Raw genomic sequence first — 17,165 nt, forward strand, 5'->3', positions numbered from 1 at the left:
AGTGCGCCAGAATGCTTTCAGCAAGACTGCTGGTTTTGAAATAGGCTGTTAACAGATCTGAACAACAGATTTTGTGTTGGAGTCTTTTGAGGAGAACAAACAGAATATTAGAATCTACCCTTTGAAAGTTCAGACAGAAAGGAAGAAGACCAAGCTTTTTGGACAGCAGAGCAGAAAAGTCCTCAGATATCTGATAACTGAAAGAAGCACTTATATACCAGAAGCCACACATGCAGAGAATGAAGAATGTGATCTTTGTGGAGCAGCTGGGAAAAAAATCTTTGATTTGCTGGTTAATCAGAATGTACTGCAGAGAAATCAATTTAAGGATAATCTCATTTGCTATTTATTTCTGGCTCATATTTCCACAGGCCTGGATATATGCATTTCATCAGTCATCTACTCTGGAGAGGAATGGCATAAATTTCAACACATCTGCTATTTTTGCCTGCAAAATATTCAAAATTGTTTCTGCAGAAGCTATGGGCAGCAGTGGGGGACATTTATTTAAAGAAACTTGGAACAATGGATCACTAGCGATTAAAATAAAAATGGAAATTACATTCTGGATGCAGGAGGCAAATGAGTATTGCATTTACAATACTCTGGCATTTAGCATGTATGAACCACCGCTGAATAGTTGCATTTTGGAAATTTTGAAACCTGGTTGTCTTTTGAAAAATGCAGATTCAAGCTTCTCATTTTATGCTAATGTGAAGAGGTGAAGGAGAATACCAGTTTGTTGAAACAAGTGAATTAACATGTGAATGGGGCGTATTGGACTTCTCCCTCTTGAAACCACGGCTTTCAAAGTACAAAGTAGGATTTAAATCTCACACTGTGATTTTTCTCTTTTCAGATCCCCAAATCATGTTACTTGTAGTGCATTAATAGGCTTTGAGCCTGTACCCCATTGACTAGAGGTGCTGTCATTTTTACTAATAGCCATAATCTACAAATCTAGCAATCAATGAAACAACCTGTTTTCTCTCCCCCTTCCTAATTTTTCTTTTGGATCTCACTTTCAGTTTCCAGGACTGATGGTTATGAAAACACTTGCAGAGTAGGAATGTGAATGGGAGACCAGCCTGGATTCTCTCCTTCCTCATCAAATCCTTTTTTTTTCAGAGGAGTGCTAGAGAGGTTTGCCTTCAGTGCTGATGTACTCCTTGCAAATAAGACAGGCTTGCAGCACTATATTGCTGAGGAAGCTCGACTGCAGTGACACAGGAGAATTAGTGCTGCTAAAGGGAAGAGACTTGGGGAGGTAGTTTCAGGAATGTTTCCAGCACCAGGGTGACTAAAACCTCACAGCTCAACCAGCCTAATCCCATACTGCAAAAAGTCAAGCCACCTTCAGCAGAGACTATGACATTTTCTGCTCATGTGAAGTAAAAACTCAGGAATCTCTGCTGTGAATGAAATTCCCCAATTAAAGCAAAATTTTGCCTTCCAAAATCCTCTCCTCCCTCTTCCCCCTCTCCATTTGCCCAAATTAGCCATGGTAACCTGGCCTGCTTTTCAAATACCTGCTTGTATTTGTGTGATGGAGTACACATTTGGCAATATCATTGCAAATTGTTCCTTCATTGCATTCGACTTGTCTCTGATTAATGATTAAAGCAAAGCAAAACCATTGTAGCTGGTTCTAAGTGCCTCTGTTAGCAAAGAACAGAGCTTGCAGTAAGTCTGCTCTGGTGTCAAGACACCAGAGCTGGACCACTCTGGGCTGCTCTCAAGCCAAGGCCTGCAAATATCACTTGGTAAGATGCTCCCTGCCTCACCCAGCCTGCTTTTATTTGCAATTGCATTCACATTATTTTTAAAACAACATTGCATTTGACAATAACACGGAGATGTTCTGGTTTTAGTTCTCTTCTTTGTTTGGGGTAATCACTGTCTTCCTCTTATGCAGTAACACAAGTCCGAACTCTGTAGCAACTGGATGTTCCCACTGCAATACCAGAGAGTGGTGGCTAAAATCCAGTTGTGTCAGTTGGAAAGGTAGCAGGAGGTGCAGTTATATTAGGCTGCTTTAAAGGCTATAAAACTCTTCTTTCTCCTGGCAATGCCAGTGTTTGCCTTTCTGACAAAATGACTGACTCTTCGATGCAATAGCTGCTTTGCTCCATAGAGGGAATGTAAGTCACTCAATAAAACAAGTGTTTACAGTCATAAGATTACAAAGGTTGTTTATTTTTGTTTGTTTTTAAGATGGATGTGTACTTGTCTTGATTGCTCTACTGGGCAATTAAAGGTTTTCTAATCAGTTCAGTGAAAATCTTGATTGGTACGAGATTGGTGTTGGTGCTGCCTCGTATTGAGATGTAGTGTCTCCCAAAAGGATTTATCATAAGACACCTGTAAACTTCTCAAGAGAAGGCAATTTAGGTGGTAGCTGGTGGAAAACACCATGCCATTTTTCAGTTGAAGTCATCCTGACTGTCCTTTGAAAGTAGTAACTGGTGTCACATTCCTAAATCTGCTTTATAGTTTGCTGATTTTAATGAATTCAATGTCTGCAACAGAGAATCAGAAAGCTACTGCTGTAATTACAGTAGATGAGATCCTATAACATGGCTGAACAAGTCTCATGCTAAAAGGAGTGGCTCTACTACCCCTCTGGTTCCTTTGCAGCTCTAGAGAGGATCTGTAACTTCTTCTCTCCATTGTTTTGATAAGGAGTGGGAAGTAGAACCACTTCTCTGCTTCTGCAGATTAGCTCCTTAAGATGACACAGCCTGAGGCTGGGTTAGTGCTCTCAGCTGGGCAAGGAAACATACCTGGGAAAGGGATGGGGGGAGGCTGGGCAGCCTCTTGCTGCAGCTGAAGTGCTTGTGGCAAGGTGTGAGCCTGATACAGACATCAGCATTGCAAAGTCCAGCCACCGCAGACAGCACACCATGACAACTCAGGACTGGCTTATCTAGAGCCATTAACTGCTGGGTGCCCTTCGATTCTTAAGCCTGAGCATTAGCAAGACTGCTGAGTGACTTTTGGCTGGGGCCAGGATGTAGACTCTCCCTCAGAGCTGTCTCAGCTTCTTAGCTTCCTTGAAATTGTTTCCCAAGAGATGTGTTAATCTGTTTTTATATACCATGAATGCTATTCTTAGGAGCTACTTTTGATTTGTTCAGTGTGGCAAGGCAGAGTTCAGTGCTGTATCGAGCCGAATGTTTTAAGTGCTCTATTCCCCCACATACTGCAAGCACACATCCTTATACAGATGTGCCTCACATTTGTCTCTATGCGAACCTACATCAAGTCATAAAGATTGAGTGGAATGTCTGTATTTTACTAAAAGAAAAAGAAGCCACTGTGATATCATACATGTGGCCAGTGTATTGGGTTTGCATGGTAAGGATTTTGTAACAAGGAGGCTGCAGTGGTGGCTTCTGTGAGGCTATGAGAAGCTTCCCCCATGTCCAGCAGAGTCAAGGCCAGCAGGCTCCAGGATGGACCTGCCACTGGCCAAGGCTGAGCCCATCAGCAGCACTGATAGTGTCACCGTGTGACATATTTGAGAACAGGAGGAAAAACCTGCTCTGGGAACAGCAGCAACAGCAGATGGAGGAAGCAGTGACAGTACATGAGAGAAACAGCCTGCACACACCAAGGTCAGTGAAGGAGGGAAAGGAGGTGCTCCAGGCACTGCTGCAGAGATTCCCCTGCAGACCATGGTGGGTCAGCTATCCCCTTTTAGCCCATGGAACACCATGGTGGAGCAGAGATCCACCTACAGGACCTCTTGCCGGAGCAGGTGGATGCCCAAAGAAGGCTGTGACCCTGTGGGAAGCTGGCCCTGGAGCAGGCTTCTGGCAGGACCTGTGGAGAGCAAAACCCACACTGGAGCAGGTTTGCTGGCAGGATTTGTGACCCCATGGAGGATCCACAATGGAGCAGCCTGTTCCTTTGGAAGAGACCCATGCTGGAACATCTGGTGAGGAACTGCAGCCCATGGGAGAGACTCATGCTGGAGAAATTCATGGAGGATTGTTTCCTGTGGGAGTGTCCCCAAACTGGAGTGAGAAGGAGTGTGAGGACGAAGGAGTGACAGAGACGAGGTGTGATGAATTGACTGCCACCCCCATTCCCTGACCCCTTGCACCTTGGAGAGGAGGGTAGAAAATTTGGGAGTAAAGATGATATCAAGAAGAGGGGAGTGTGTGTGGGGTGAAGGTGTTTCTACAGAGGAGTCCATCTCAAATTGACACTTTATTTTACCTGGAAATGTGAGACTCAATAGTTATGCTCCACCAGAGGTAACAGCTGTAGCACACACAAGACAGTGTCCCTTTGAGGTAAAGGGTATAGATATCTAGGCTTGATAATGATGCAGGTTCAGCCATGAGTACACCTGATGGACCCTTTGTTCCTTTCCTCTCACTTAGAAAAGTCAGAGGGAATTAAGTTTTATTCAATTCCTATTCATTATGCATGTGTAACATCCAACTACTGGAAGTCAATACTCATCAAGTGGTTAAGAGCTGGCAAACGTGCTGAACACAACTGGAAATGGCTTCTAAAGGCAAGCATTCAGCAACCTTAATAATAAAAATGATCTGTGCTCTTCATTCTGCTTTTCAGTGTGTCCATCACACGCCACTCCCAGCTTCAGCTGAGAAGAAAGGCATCAAACGACATGAATGTGGAAATGTTGTTGCTCATTCAAGTGTGACAACCTCTTGTTTAGCATTCAGTTGCTTAATGAAGTGTAAAGATGACTTTGGATCATCAGTAATTCCATTCTTATCCACATCCACATCCATATACTTATCTAATCTTTAAAGCTAATCCATCCTACAACAAACTTGTAGGCCTGAGTAATGTTGCAACACAGAGAAAGTAGAACTTCCAAGTTGTCAGGAATCTGCACTGAATCCATTTTTCACCTAAGAAGGGCGTTTTATTACTCCTGTTATCTCAAAGCACTCATCTGCAAGCAAACACCAGAGCAAAAGTTTTCTTCCCACCCATGAAGCTCTTGTGCTATGCTTTCCCACAGATCATCAAAATAATTTGCATAATAATTTGAGTAATAAGCTGCACATTATGGTTTGTAGGTAGAACAGTTGAAAAAACGATTTATTTGTTTATCTTGCTAAATTACACTATTTTCCAGTCGTCATCTTTGAGGAGGTGCTGTCTAGAGACACAGGATATTTTCCCAAATGGTGCTCCTGGAGAAGTCACCAGCTGTTACCAGCAGGCCTTCAAGGCTGCTTGAGGAAGCCTAAATGGAGGCTACTGCATTTACCAGGATAAGGTGCCTGGATATGCCACATGAACATGGTGCATTAACTTCTCCCTTGGACTGTGTATGTAAAGACAAATTAAAATAGATCTTGTTTGGCATCAGTATTGAGCCCCACTACAGGCACGGATTTGAGCAACCACAATTGCATCCTGCTGTGACTCCACCTTGTTAAGAGGAACTGGAAATAAGGGTCATGATGCAAAAACTCCAGTACAATACCTACCAGAAAAGCTTATCTCTAACCCAAACTAGTGCTATTATAACCCTGAGAAGTTTTCTGTTTTGCTTAGGGCTAATTTGCTATGTGAGTGTACATAGACATAACACTGTGTTTGCCTATTTTCTCATCTAGGCCAGTCTACAAGCTACAGTGTACACACTATTACAGAAAATCAAACAAAATATGTATTGCTGTTTTCAGGAAGAGAAACTCCAGATTCCGGCAAAAAGTAGTATCAGAGGGAGATATATATTAGAAATCCGGGATATTAAAAAAAAAGGTTAAATATGATATTTAACTTGTGCTATGTAAACCACTTCAGTTTCTTTACTGAGAGCTTTCAAATCAGTACTAAATAAAAGGAATATACGAAAATGGGAATAATAAAAGCTTATTGGTTGAACAAGTGCAGGACAATGTTTTTAACAGAAAAATTGGAGAAACTACAATAATTGGTTTAAACTTTACATGGGCTTATATTAAGAGTAAAATACCCACCAATTCATGTGTAAATCTATAGAGTGAAAAAACCCAATGACCAGTAAGAACTGCAGGTTAATAAAACACATCAGGTCAGACAAACGTGATACCCAAACCCACTGCAATTGCATGTGTGTTATATAAAAGTATTCTAGTGCATGTAATGCTTATTGATTTCAGAAAAGCACTTCATATGATACTGAATTATAAAACTCCTGGCATTTGGTGCATGAGATACAAGGAAATATAATGGGGTGAAAAGGAGATTGATCAATGCAGAGGAACAAAGTGACGCATCACTGCTCTCTGAGGGCAGAGTTGCTATTGGAACAGGGGCTCTTCTCAATCCATTTTCTACTGCCAAGATCTGGAAGAGGAGGCAATCAGAAAATGCACTTGTGCTTCCCTAATATTGTTTGGTTGGTTGGTTTTTGAGAGGAAAATGGCTGATGATTCATTACAAAGTGTGTATTTGGACTCAGAATTTTTTTTATTAACTTGTCTCTTGGAACACAGGTTCCTCTGGAAAGTGCAGCTCAGGAACAGGAATTACTCTCTGAAAGATTTTTAACATTCAGAAAGCTCCACAATGACAAGTATGACAGCTCTTCTTCCCAGTTGTTACAGGAGCTGAACTTTTGTGCTGTTCTATTTAAGGAATCCAATGAAATTGGTGGATTCTCAAAGACGAATGTTTTGATGTTTCTATAAAAACTGGAGTTTCCTGGAAGCTTTAGTACTCACCTCATGGGTTGCAGTGAAACCAGAAAACCAAGTTTCAGGAGAGTCTATATGGCAGAGCTGTGAAAGTCCTGGGAAATCTGCTTATCCAGTCTTTCAGCCTGATAAATAGCATGTCAAGTACCAGCAGAATTGGGAACAACTTCCTGTGAGATTATGGTGGTTTTGAACAGAAATGGTGGTTTCTTCTCTACGATTTGAGTGCATGGAAAACAAATCTTCTATGCAAAATGAACAAAAAGTGCATTTCTCTCTCCATGTGAAAATTTTCAGAGCCAAGATGACTCAACCGTGCTCCCCTAAACAACAAATTTTATTCCATTTATTCGAGGATACAGGAACTTCTTGTGGTGTATGGCAAACTTCATGTAGCAAGATCAACTCCTTTTCAGCTTTTTCCTCACAAGACCCCTGCAAATTTCAATTTTGCAAACAAAAAGGTGCTGAGATGATATTCTCCAAAGATAAAGGTATGTCAGGGTGTGGTTATGGCTATTCAATCTGAAATAAAGTTTTCGGTTTTCCCCTGGGAGACTCCCATTATTTCTTTCACAGGCACTCCTCTCCTACTAATGCCAAATTAGTTCTGTGCTTCTCCTCAAAGTACGTTGTCAATCCCACTTTAAAGGACCTAGTACAAAACCCAAAGTTGTATTTCTTATGTACCAGTGACTCTTCCTCAGCTAGTGTTCTTTCAAGGTGTTTCTGGAAAAGAAGACTAAATGTAAATCCTTGGTACAAGTGTCCTGACTGCTGTTTAGATTCAGTTTTGCACATTTTAGATGCAAGTTAGGACCTTGCTGTGGGTTTTTTTTGCATGTTGGAATGGTAGAAGAAGCACCAAGACAGTCTTAAGGGGTTGTTCTGGTGTAGTTCTGTGCCACTCAGTCATAGCTCTGCCTCACTGGTTCCAATGGTTCCCTTATGGCAAAGCCAGGACAAAATACCATGGCAATAAGGATACTCCTAAATTCTTTCTCTCTGCATTTCCCCTCAGTGGCAAGAATTTTCTCTTCTGTGTGCCTTAACAATTTGAAAATAAATTAATCTGTTTTCCTTTAGACATTAAATGGTTTTTTGCTATTAAGGAGTAATGTAGGTCTGTCCATTAATGCTGGGCACACAGATGGTGTCATCTGATAGAGAGCCAACATCACCTCACATGGTGGCACCAGCTTTACTTCAAAGCAAATTACAGAGGACAGCTCTGTAACTGAAGAAACTATGGAGTGCATACTCTAAAAAACCCTAACATGTCTGACCCAGAAATTATAAACAATTTGACAAGCCATGGTATTTTTGGTTGCAAAGAGAGTAAAGATTTTCTTCAACTTCCCAGCTCTTAGATCTGCTGAGTGCAATCTTTGATAGTCCCAGATGGTTCATTTAGAGACTGCTGAACTTTGCTGGTCAATTAACTAGGGTGAGGAACCCCAAATGCAGTGACTACCAGCTTTTGCTGGCAAAAAACTTGGTAAAAAAACTTTATTTTCTTGGGTAATAGACAAGAATGGCTGAAAATGTAGACAATGGTAGTAATAGAATGTAATACTACATGCACATTCCCAAATGCAATAACTATCAATCTTCTGACCATTGTGGGTAACAGTCCCTCCAAAGTTACCCACCTGAGTGCACAAATACTAGGAAGTAGTAAATTACTAAAAATAAAACCAGATCCTTTTTGAAGTCCAGGAAAGCTTTGGTAAGGAACCTTATCCCTTTCTCACTCCATGTGTTCCCAGTGTGGGTTTGATCCACTGCTTGAATCTACCCTTGAAAGCATATAATGGCAGGTAGGGAAATACAGTAGGGTTATTGAGAAATATCAGTACTATGAAAAGGAGGAATTTGTATGAAACATCACCCCATACTAGCTTTTCCTGTTCTGTGCTGATTCTTCTGTCATCTTGTAAGAAGTATTTTGGGACTATCATTTCCTGTGTAAATTTTCTCCAAATAACTGTTATCGGTTATTATTATTGTTCATGTTTCAATTGTATTATCCCCATTCACAATGACCGCTTCTGAACATTAACAAATAGGGGTTATATTAACTTCAATATAGGTTTATTTTTTTTTGTTAAAAAAAAAAATTACTATGAATTCCACAAAGTCAATGTGTCTAGAAAACACTAATAACCATGTTTTCTTGGTTTACAGTTTATCATTCCTTTCCCCTCCTCTGACATCCATACAAAGAAGTTCATTATGCTGAATCCCCTGCAGCTAGCTTATAGACCTACTACGTGTTCTGCAGCGAAATAAAACAAGCTTTGTTAAGAAGATTATGGCTCTGGTGTTTTAAAGGTCTGAATTTTTCACTGTGAATAAGGGTTAATTGGGTGAAATACTACATGAGAAAGCTTTGATCCCTGAAAACAGAAGTGCATGTAATATAAAGGTCCAGAAAGAGCAAGACCTGAAAATGTAACAAAAATGCATCTTTTTAAATCTCCATACCAAATTTGGCTACAAATTTCTGTAGGAGTGAGTTTCTCACTTTAACTATGTGCTAAGAAAATCAAATTTAGGGAGAACTTTCTTTTCTGGTAACTTAATCTTCTGATTACTAGTCATAGAAGGGTTTCTTATTTATCCCTCTGGCTCCACTGAATTAAAGACAAGTGCCATACAAGGAGCAGCAAAGGCTCTTCCATGCATACTCTGTCATTAGGGTACACAGTCCCTCCCTCCCATCATAGCTAAAACACAAACCCAGGGGAGGCCAATTTTTAAGTACTGGCACTGAATCTTGTGGTCAACAGTCAGTGCTTGACATTTCTGAGGGTAGGAAACACCAAAAAGCTTTTGCTTTTGCAAATATTCTCTACATCAGATCCCCTATTTTAGGGAATCACTCTGCAGCAAAACCTGATTACTACTGCTTTTCCCTCTCAAAGTTTTTGTGGTTTGTGAGTCACAAGCCTTGATTCTCTAACACAGAAAACCAAGAAAAATGTTTAAGGCAAGATTGTTTACTCAGATTTAATTATCCATCTCCTTTGTCACAGTGATGGCCCAACAAAAACTGATTCTATGATGTGTCTGGAGCTCCCTGAGAGCAAGCCAGGGGCTGGGTGGTGCTCTCTGGGCCAGGACACCAAGGGCATCTTGTCCTCAGTGCAGGGTTCTGGCAAGTGTCTATACCAAGACCCTAATTCCCTTACAGAGGTTGAGGTTTCCAGTTGCCTGTGTGCTCAACAGATTTTAACTGAACAAGGGACTAAGTTTTTCTGGCTACTAAATGGCCATGTAAAAGTGGGTTATCTTTGACCCCTTGGTTAATTCTAGTTATTCCAGATTTGAATCTAACTGGAAAATATGAAAATAATACCCCCAGTGAAAGGGAGATGCTAAACACATGAGAAATTCAGCAGTGTTAGGTGTTATCAATGTTAAAATTAAATTTTCTTAAGGGGTAAATAATTTCTTTCCTGTACACATGTAGAGGTTTTTTATCATATAAAGAAAGATTCAGGGAAGTTCTCACAGAATGAGCTCAGAAAGCTTTTCTGCACCAGATATGTTCTGAAATACATAAAGCAGGCAGGTATGAGGTATGAGAAATCCAACTGGTTCAAAAAGCAAAATTCAGCTTAACATTTAATCCTATTGATCCCAGTGACATGTTGTATTTTGCATTGTTTATGTCACTAACTTCTCTTTAGTTAGGCAGATTGTTTAAGAGCTAGGTTTAGGTATATGCTTTCTGCTGTCTTGCACTGGTAAAACCATAGCCTTTCCCATGATGCCTGAAGTGGCCACTTAAAAACAGAGACTAGATAAGAACAAGGGAATAAAGGTGGGTGTTTGTTTGAAGGGCCTTCAAAGGTACTCCCTGGGGAGCCAGAAGCTACTGCCAAGATGGACTCCAAGTCACAAGTTCCTCACACTTTTATAGGTTTGGTTCATTTGCATATCAGGGTTAATTCTCCAATTAAAGCTTCAGTTAATGATGTAATTTCCCTAAGCTTTCCCCCCCTTTAGAGGCTTTTGGTTTATATTTTTTGGGCCTAGGATGGTCTGAGTGTCCTTGGAGAGCAGGCCTGGAGAAGCTTTGTTATGTCTACCTAGCATGAGAGAGCAGAAATTAACGGGCTACAAGAAACTTCAGAGTTACACACTAGGCAGTACAGGATTTGAAAAACATGAAGCTTAAAACCTAAGGCATCACCCATGTGCATTTTATGTTCTCTCAAGCAAGTCTTGCAGTCTTCTTAAGCACAAGGCCAGGAAGAGCTGTTGGGTGGGTCTGGGATTTGAATGTGTCTAAAGTGTGTGTTTGAACAGCTTTTGGAGAATTAGATCTGTTGGTTACATCATCAATTTCTCCAGACTTGAGAGAAGCTATAGGGAGTCTATTTGATGAGAAGAGCACACCTCTGTTTTGCAGTGACTTTGTGTGTGTCTTCATTGTGGTTTTAGTCTGTATCACCAGAGACAAAAAACAATTCCAATTTTTCATATGGGGTGGCTAATATATGTTTAAGAACTTTCCAAAAAAGATGATGCTGTAACGCTGTATATTGCAAAAATGATTTTGTGTTTAGAAAGACAACTCAACAGTTAACTGTTGTCATGCTACTTTTTGAAGCTGAAATCACACTAGAATTACTTAAAAATGTGAAATGATACATAAAATCAAGTGGCTTAAATGTTGATAATGAATCATCCTTTGAAGTTGCTAATTTCATCTTAATCTGGGAAATGTTCTGTCTTTACCAAAAACGGTATTGTTTTCTGCCAGATAATTCTGCAACCCATTTCAGAGTTATGCTCTAAATAAATCACAATCAAATCCTGATGAGTATATAACAAAAGTTTTAAAACACTTTTCCTCATCTGCCAAAAAAGCTTCAAAATTACAGTAGATGTTTCATTTTGCCAGTCTTGATTACATGACATGCCTCTTCAAGCCAGTCATTCCTACAACCTGCAATTGAGGTGATTTTGAAATGCTTTCCAGTTATTTTGTACATTAGGTCAGGATTTCTCAGTCTCAAATTCTATAATCATGACAGAAAGGATGGAGAGAGACTTCCAGTAACTAAAGGGTACTGGTTTCTTTGGCAAGTCAGTTATAAAATTAGAGTAATATTATCTTGTACCTCCTGAAGTTTACGTTGAATTCACTGGAGAAAAAATGAGGAATTTGCAAACAATTATTTGTCTTAAATGTACCTAAACCACATCATAGCAAAAAGCAGTCAGTGACTGCATTCAGTGATATATTTGGATTCTCCAATACCTGGCTTCACTTTCAATTCTAGCTATCAAAATTAATTTTAATTGTATTCAGATGCTTTCTCAGCTAAAAATGGGACTTTTCCAGGAAATTTCAAGTATTATTGCATGTGGTGACCTTTGTTCTGCCAGCCTCATACCCACTGTACAACCTGCTGGATACCTGAGGGCTGAATTTTTGGCGGAAGCCGGCTGTGCAGGCACCATCTTATGGACCAGCTGAGACATACTAACTGGTCCATCTGAAACCTGAACAGAGGGAATAGCCAGGTGGGGGTCAGGCTCTTCTCCCAGGTAACCAGTGACAGGACACAAGAACATAGTCTTAAACGATGCCAGGGAAGGGTTAGGTTGGACATCGAGAGGAATTTCTTCACAGAAGGGCTGATTAGATAACAGAATGGACTGCCAAGGTGTTGCAAAATGTGGAATATGTAAAATTTGCTCAAGAAAGGATGCTCTGTGATGCTTGATCTTTGTATACTTTCAAGCTTAATCAACAAAAGGGAGATTTAATCTGTGAAACAGATAGCAGCTAGCAAGCGATGTCCAGGTGTCAGAAAGACAAATAACTTGTTGGTAGAATTGCCTTGTTATGGTTTAGGGCTTGACATGCTGTGATGATTTCAGATGTAGAGGGAGGTTAACAAACCTTGAGGAGAAGGATGCCCACTGATAGTTGGCACAAAGAACACAGAATTTGCAGACCACAAGGACATCTGGCAGAACTCCTAACATTAAGAGGAAACTAATAAAGCCACCTCAGCAACTGTGCTGAAATCAGCTCCAACTGGGTAAGAGGTAATTCTGGCAGGGGGAGATTGGGACCACTGACTCACTGACCACAGACCCAGGAAACTCACTGTGCCAGCAGAAGAGAGACTGAGCATGAGGGCTAAGTAGCGTGACAGGCAAGAGAATCATTAACCAATAGACGATAATAATACTGATTAATAAGAGAACTATGTAGCTTGTAGCCAATGACCACTAATTCTTTTGTTAGCTAAAATCTATAGTTAGTAGAAAGTTTTGATAGTTGGTGTGCCTGATTCATGGAATGCCACTGAGCACCCAGGCTTGTACAACTCTGAAGTAGAGTAATTAATGTCTGTCTTGAGCGTGTAATTATTGGCTTGTCACACAACAGCTGATGAATCCGATTTTTGTGGACAACAGAAGGAAGTGGTGGAGTCACCGTCCTTGGACGTGTTTAAGGAAGGACTGGACGTGGCACTCAGTGCCATGGTGTAGTTGCCACAGTGGTGTTCGGTCATAGGCCGGACTCGATGATCCAAGAGGTCTTTTCCAAGCTAACTGAGCCAGTGATTGCGACTCCAAGGACCGGCTGAGGCTCCCGGCACTCTCCACACGATCCCGCTCCGCTCCCGCGGCCCTCACTCGCCCGCCCCGCCCCCCCCGCGCCGACGTGCGCGTGCGCGGAGCGGGCGCGGCGCTCGCCCCTCCCGCCGGGCCGGGCCGGGCCGCGGAGCGCGACGGGCGGCGCGGAGCGGCCGCGCCCGGGCAGGAGCCGCTGCCGGCGGGAGCGCAGCGGAGCCGGGCGGGCCGCGCCATGCGGCTGTGCGGGGCGCTGCTCAAGAGCCCCATCCCCAAGCAGATCGAGTACTACTCGCGCTTCTCCCCCTCGCCCCTCTCCATCAAGCAGTTCCTCGACTTCGGTGAGTGCCGGGGCCGCGGGGTGAGGGGGTGTGGGGGTCGCTGCGGCTTTCCCGGGGAGCGGCGGCGGCGGCTGGCGCGCAGGCCCCGGCTCCTCGGCCGCGGCTCCTCGGCCCGCATCGGGAGCGCGGCCGGGGCCCGGCCCGGCGGCCCCGCAGGCCCGGGGCCCGCGCTGACACCCGGCCGTGCGCGCTGTCGGTAGCCGGTGGCCAGCAAACAGCCGCTGCTCGCCTCGCCGAGGGGCCAGGAGGGGCGGGCTTGCCCCTCTTGCGTTATCCCCTGTCATGGGTACCGTGGGGATGGGGATCAAAATAAGGGTTCCTGACCTGACGTTTTGTGAGCTTAGCGAGTAAAGGAGAGAGTAAGTTAATGGTGTTGAGCGTGAAGATTTAAATCTGCCGTGCAGAGATCGGCTTACTTAAAGCTCGGACATGAACTCTTAACCGCACTTGTATAGGAGACCTGTTTGTGCAAAATTCAGGAACACTTCAGGAAGTGTCGCTGATGATAAATAGCATTTTTCTTTTCAGAAGCCCTGAAATGAAATCCAGGAGTGGCTTTGTGTTGCTGTTAAAAAACCTGCTTCCATCTAGATAATGATAAACCCATATTTGTATCGGAGGTTATTTGACTCTTGCTCTCTGACACATGAGTTGTTGAGATTTTATTATCACATAAATGTTGCTGGTAGAGTAAATGTAGAGGCCATGTGTAGCACCGTGAAGCTTAACAGAGTGTTCCTTCATTATACTCTCACAGTAAAGGTACAAAAGGACAAAAATGAGCTAGATTTCAGCCACAAAGTGATTAAAAGTGGATACAATTGAACAGTTATGGCAGAGGTATTTGTGAAAGAATGCTGTAAGTACAGAAAGCCAGTAATGGGCTTGATATAGTGTTTCAATGAAACAGGGTTTTGTACCATTAAAAAAAAAAACCCAAACCCCCTTGTGTTCACTTAAAGGAGAACCTGACTAGAAGCTGTGCTTTCTTTCTCTGGTCTCCACTCATCTGAGTTTGTTATCTCTTCCCACCCCTTCCTGTGCTGCTGGGCTTCTTCTCTAGTATTGGTGATTCTTAGGCTGTATCTTTCTGTACTGGCAAGAGCAATGGCCTAACACTTAGAATATCTTTATTTTAGCCTTGGCACTAAACAAATTGTGTCACCATTGCCTGTTTGAAATGCATTTGTAAATTTTTGCTGGGGAAATACTGGTTTTTGTGAGTCTTTTCAGTTGTGATTAGAGAGGTGTAAAGATTTCAGGATTTGCATTAATGCCTTGGATGTTCTGACAAAACTTTGCTTTTTGGTAAGGACTTCTGCAGTTCTGTGTTGTCCTGCATGACTGTTTGCCTTTGGACATCTCTTCTAAGGGAGCCTTTTCATAATGCTGTGTTTGTTTTAACATTGTAGTGTCTGTATTACTTTATAATTAGAAAAGTGTCTTGTGATTCTGCAGAAAGTGGTAGTTTTATTACACAGTTCTAAGCCTGGCTTATGTCACTGGAAATGAACAGAGTGAGAACAGGACGTTATGGCCTGGCCAGCCCTATTCTTTCAATGTGCTCCAGTTGTCACTGGATGTGTCATTGGACTCTTGTGTGTGTGTGGCTGTGTATTTAAGGCTCTTCATGTCTTAAGGCTGACGGGAAGCTATCTTGTCATTGACATTTCAAACCTCTGAAGAAAAAAAAGTCTATGGTTTAGTCTTGGAAGGTCACCAGGAGTTTCTAAAATTAGTAGTTTTATGTTGTATCAACCTTGTTAAACCTATCACCTTGATCTTAATAAGTCTTACGGGCCACTTAACATCTCCACTTACTTACTCTTTAGTGCCTGTATTTACTTGGGAAAACTCAAGTAGGAAAATTACAGCAGTTTAAGCAAATACATTAAACCCAATGTAGTTACTTAACTGATGTGATCCTAAATGTTTACAGCTTTGGGTAATTTCAAGTTCAGAGTCTTCAGAGGCCTAGAGGAAAAATCAATATCAAAATGTAAGTGATAATGCAAAAGTTTTCCCACTTGAGGTGTGGAAGGCCTGGACAACTTGCACCATGTTGGGGAACTGTGTTACTTATATCTGAATTAGCCAAAAAAGAATTTCTGGGTGGCGCAGGATACAAGTAGTCAAGAGGGCAAATATGCCAAACATAAAGGAGCACGATACTCAAGGTGCAGTTCAGTTGTGTTTGTTCATTTGTAAGAATGTTTGATGGGAAGAAGACTGTTTTGTGGTCAGCTTATAGAGGCTACTTAGTGTCTTGCTTCAAAAGAAACAGTATTTTTAATTGAGCTATATGAATGTAGTGCTTGTTTTACAAAAACATGACTGAATTTTCAACAAATGTTGAAGAAGAGTAAGCCCAAAGGAAATGTGTGAATAACCCTCTCATGGCAGTCTGGTTTTGTTGTCTGATGTACATTTCTCATATGGAATTTGCACTTACTGTGATTCGGATTTATGTGAAGAAAGTTTTTTGTCTTAGTTTCTGACAATAATGAAACTGCAGTGTGTTCCTTATGTCTTTTTTTTTGTATTGGTGATACTGATTTAGACTAAGTTGACTTACAAATTTGTAAAACTGTGGTGACCTGGGGGAGAGAAACTTTGTGTTTCTTGTGAGCTGAAGAGTCTCTTCAAAGATAGTTGGTGGCAATGTGTGTTGAGGTACAGCTTGGGCTTTTTTACTTACTGGCTAACAGTGTGGGTTGTATGGAACATAGTTGTGTGCATAGTGAGGCTGTAGAGTCTCTGTTCCTTTCCAGTGATATAAATTAATGATGTTTATTTTAAAACTTTTTCTGCTTAATTCAGCTATTTAAACCACTATAAGAGACAGTTTGTCTGTTTAAGGTAGCTTGCTAGTATTAAGAACCTGTGAAGCAAACCAGAAGGCAGTAGTTAAAGCAGTGACACTCGCTTGCTTTTTGTAGCTGAGTCCTGTTTGTGTCCATGTTCTGTTGAGCTTGCAGCTGTCTTTGTAGCTGCCGTGAGTGTGTCAGAGGTTACTGTGCCGTGGGCTTGGGACCTCTGTGTAAGAAAGCCTGAGTGCTCACACTGTGCAGCTTTTTTACTTTTTTCTGTGCGTACATTTTCTGTTTGCATGCTCCTGAATTCTGTTCAGGCAGTTTCTTTTTTTACAAAGTATATTTCCCAAGATTCTTGTGCAATCTCATTCCTTCGCAAAAGAGTGACCTTCTGTAAGTGTGTTTCAATATAAACAAATTTTGACCTTGTTTAATGCTAGCATGTCACTCCAGGTTTATCCAGGCCTCAATAATTATTCTGCTCTGGAAAAAAATACAAAACCTACCAATTGGATTCAGCTGTGTAGTTCCAAACTTGTGTAGCTCCTCTGAAAGTTGTTTTGGTAGATTTCCAAGTGCAGGTGTTCCTTTATGACCGAGACTAAATTAATTACTAAAATATCTTCTCTGAAATGAACTTGGAAGTAGAGATGTCATCTAACATTTAGGTCCATGGATCTTTGTACATTTTGGGGGCTAGACTGTTTGAGAAAAAAAAAAAAAGCCCATTC

The 17,165-nt window shown here is 41.7% G+C and overlaps 1 protein-coding gene across 4 annotated transcripts in view; it reads left to right on the forward strand.

Annotated features, from left to right (window-relative positions):
* Positions 1–13,401: 13,401 nt before the first annotated feature.
* Positions 13,402–17,165, forward strand: part of PDK3 (pyruvate dehydrogenase kinase 3) — a 55,228-nt gene continuing 51,464 nt past the window's right edge. For 2 of the 4 annotated variants that reach the window (XR_014226297.1, XM_082278606.1), the window contains exon 1: positions 13,403–13,621. Coding sequence is in view for 3 of the 4 variants with exons in the window: in XM_082278606.1 (XP_082134732.1) it covers positions 13,516–13,621 (106 nt within the window). In the remaining variant the exon portion in view is untranslated. Of the gene's footprint in view, positions 13,622–15,479; positions 15,621–17,165 lie in introns of those variants that run through there. The other 2 variants (XM_082278608.1, XM_082278607.1) reach the window with 2 other exon arrangements.

Source organism: Coloeus monedula (genome assembly GCF_965178545.1).
Source record: "Coloeus monedula genome assembly, chromosome: 3".
Taxonomy (NCBI): Eukaryota; Metazoa; Chordata; class Aves; order Passeriformes; family Corvidae; genus Coloeus; species Coloeus monedula.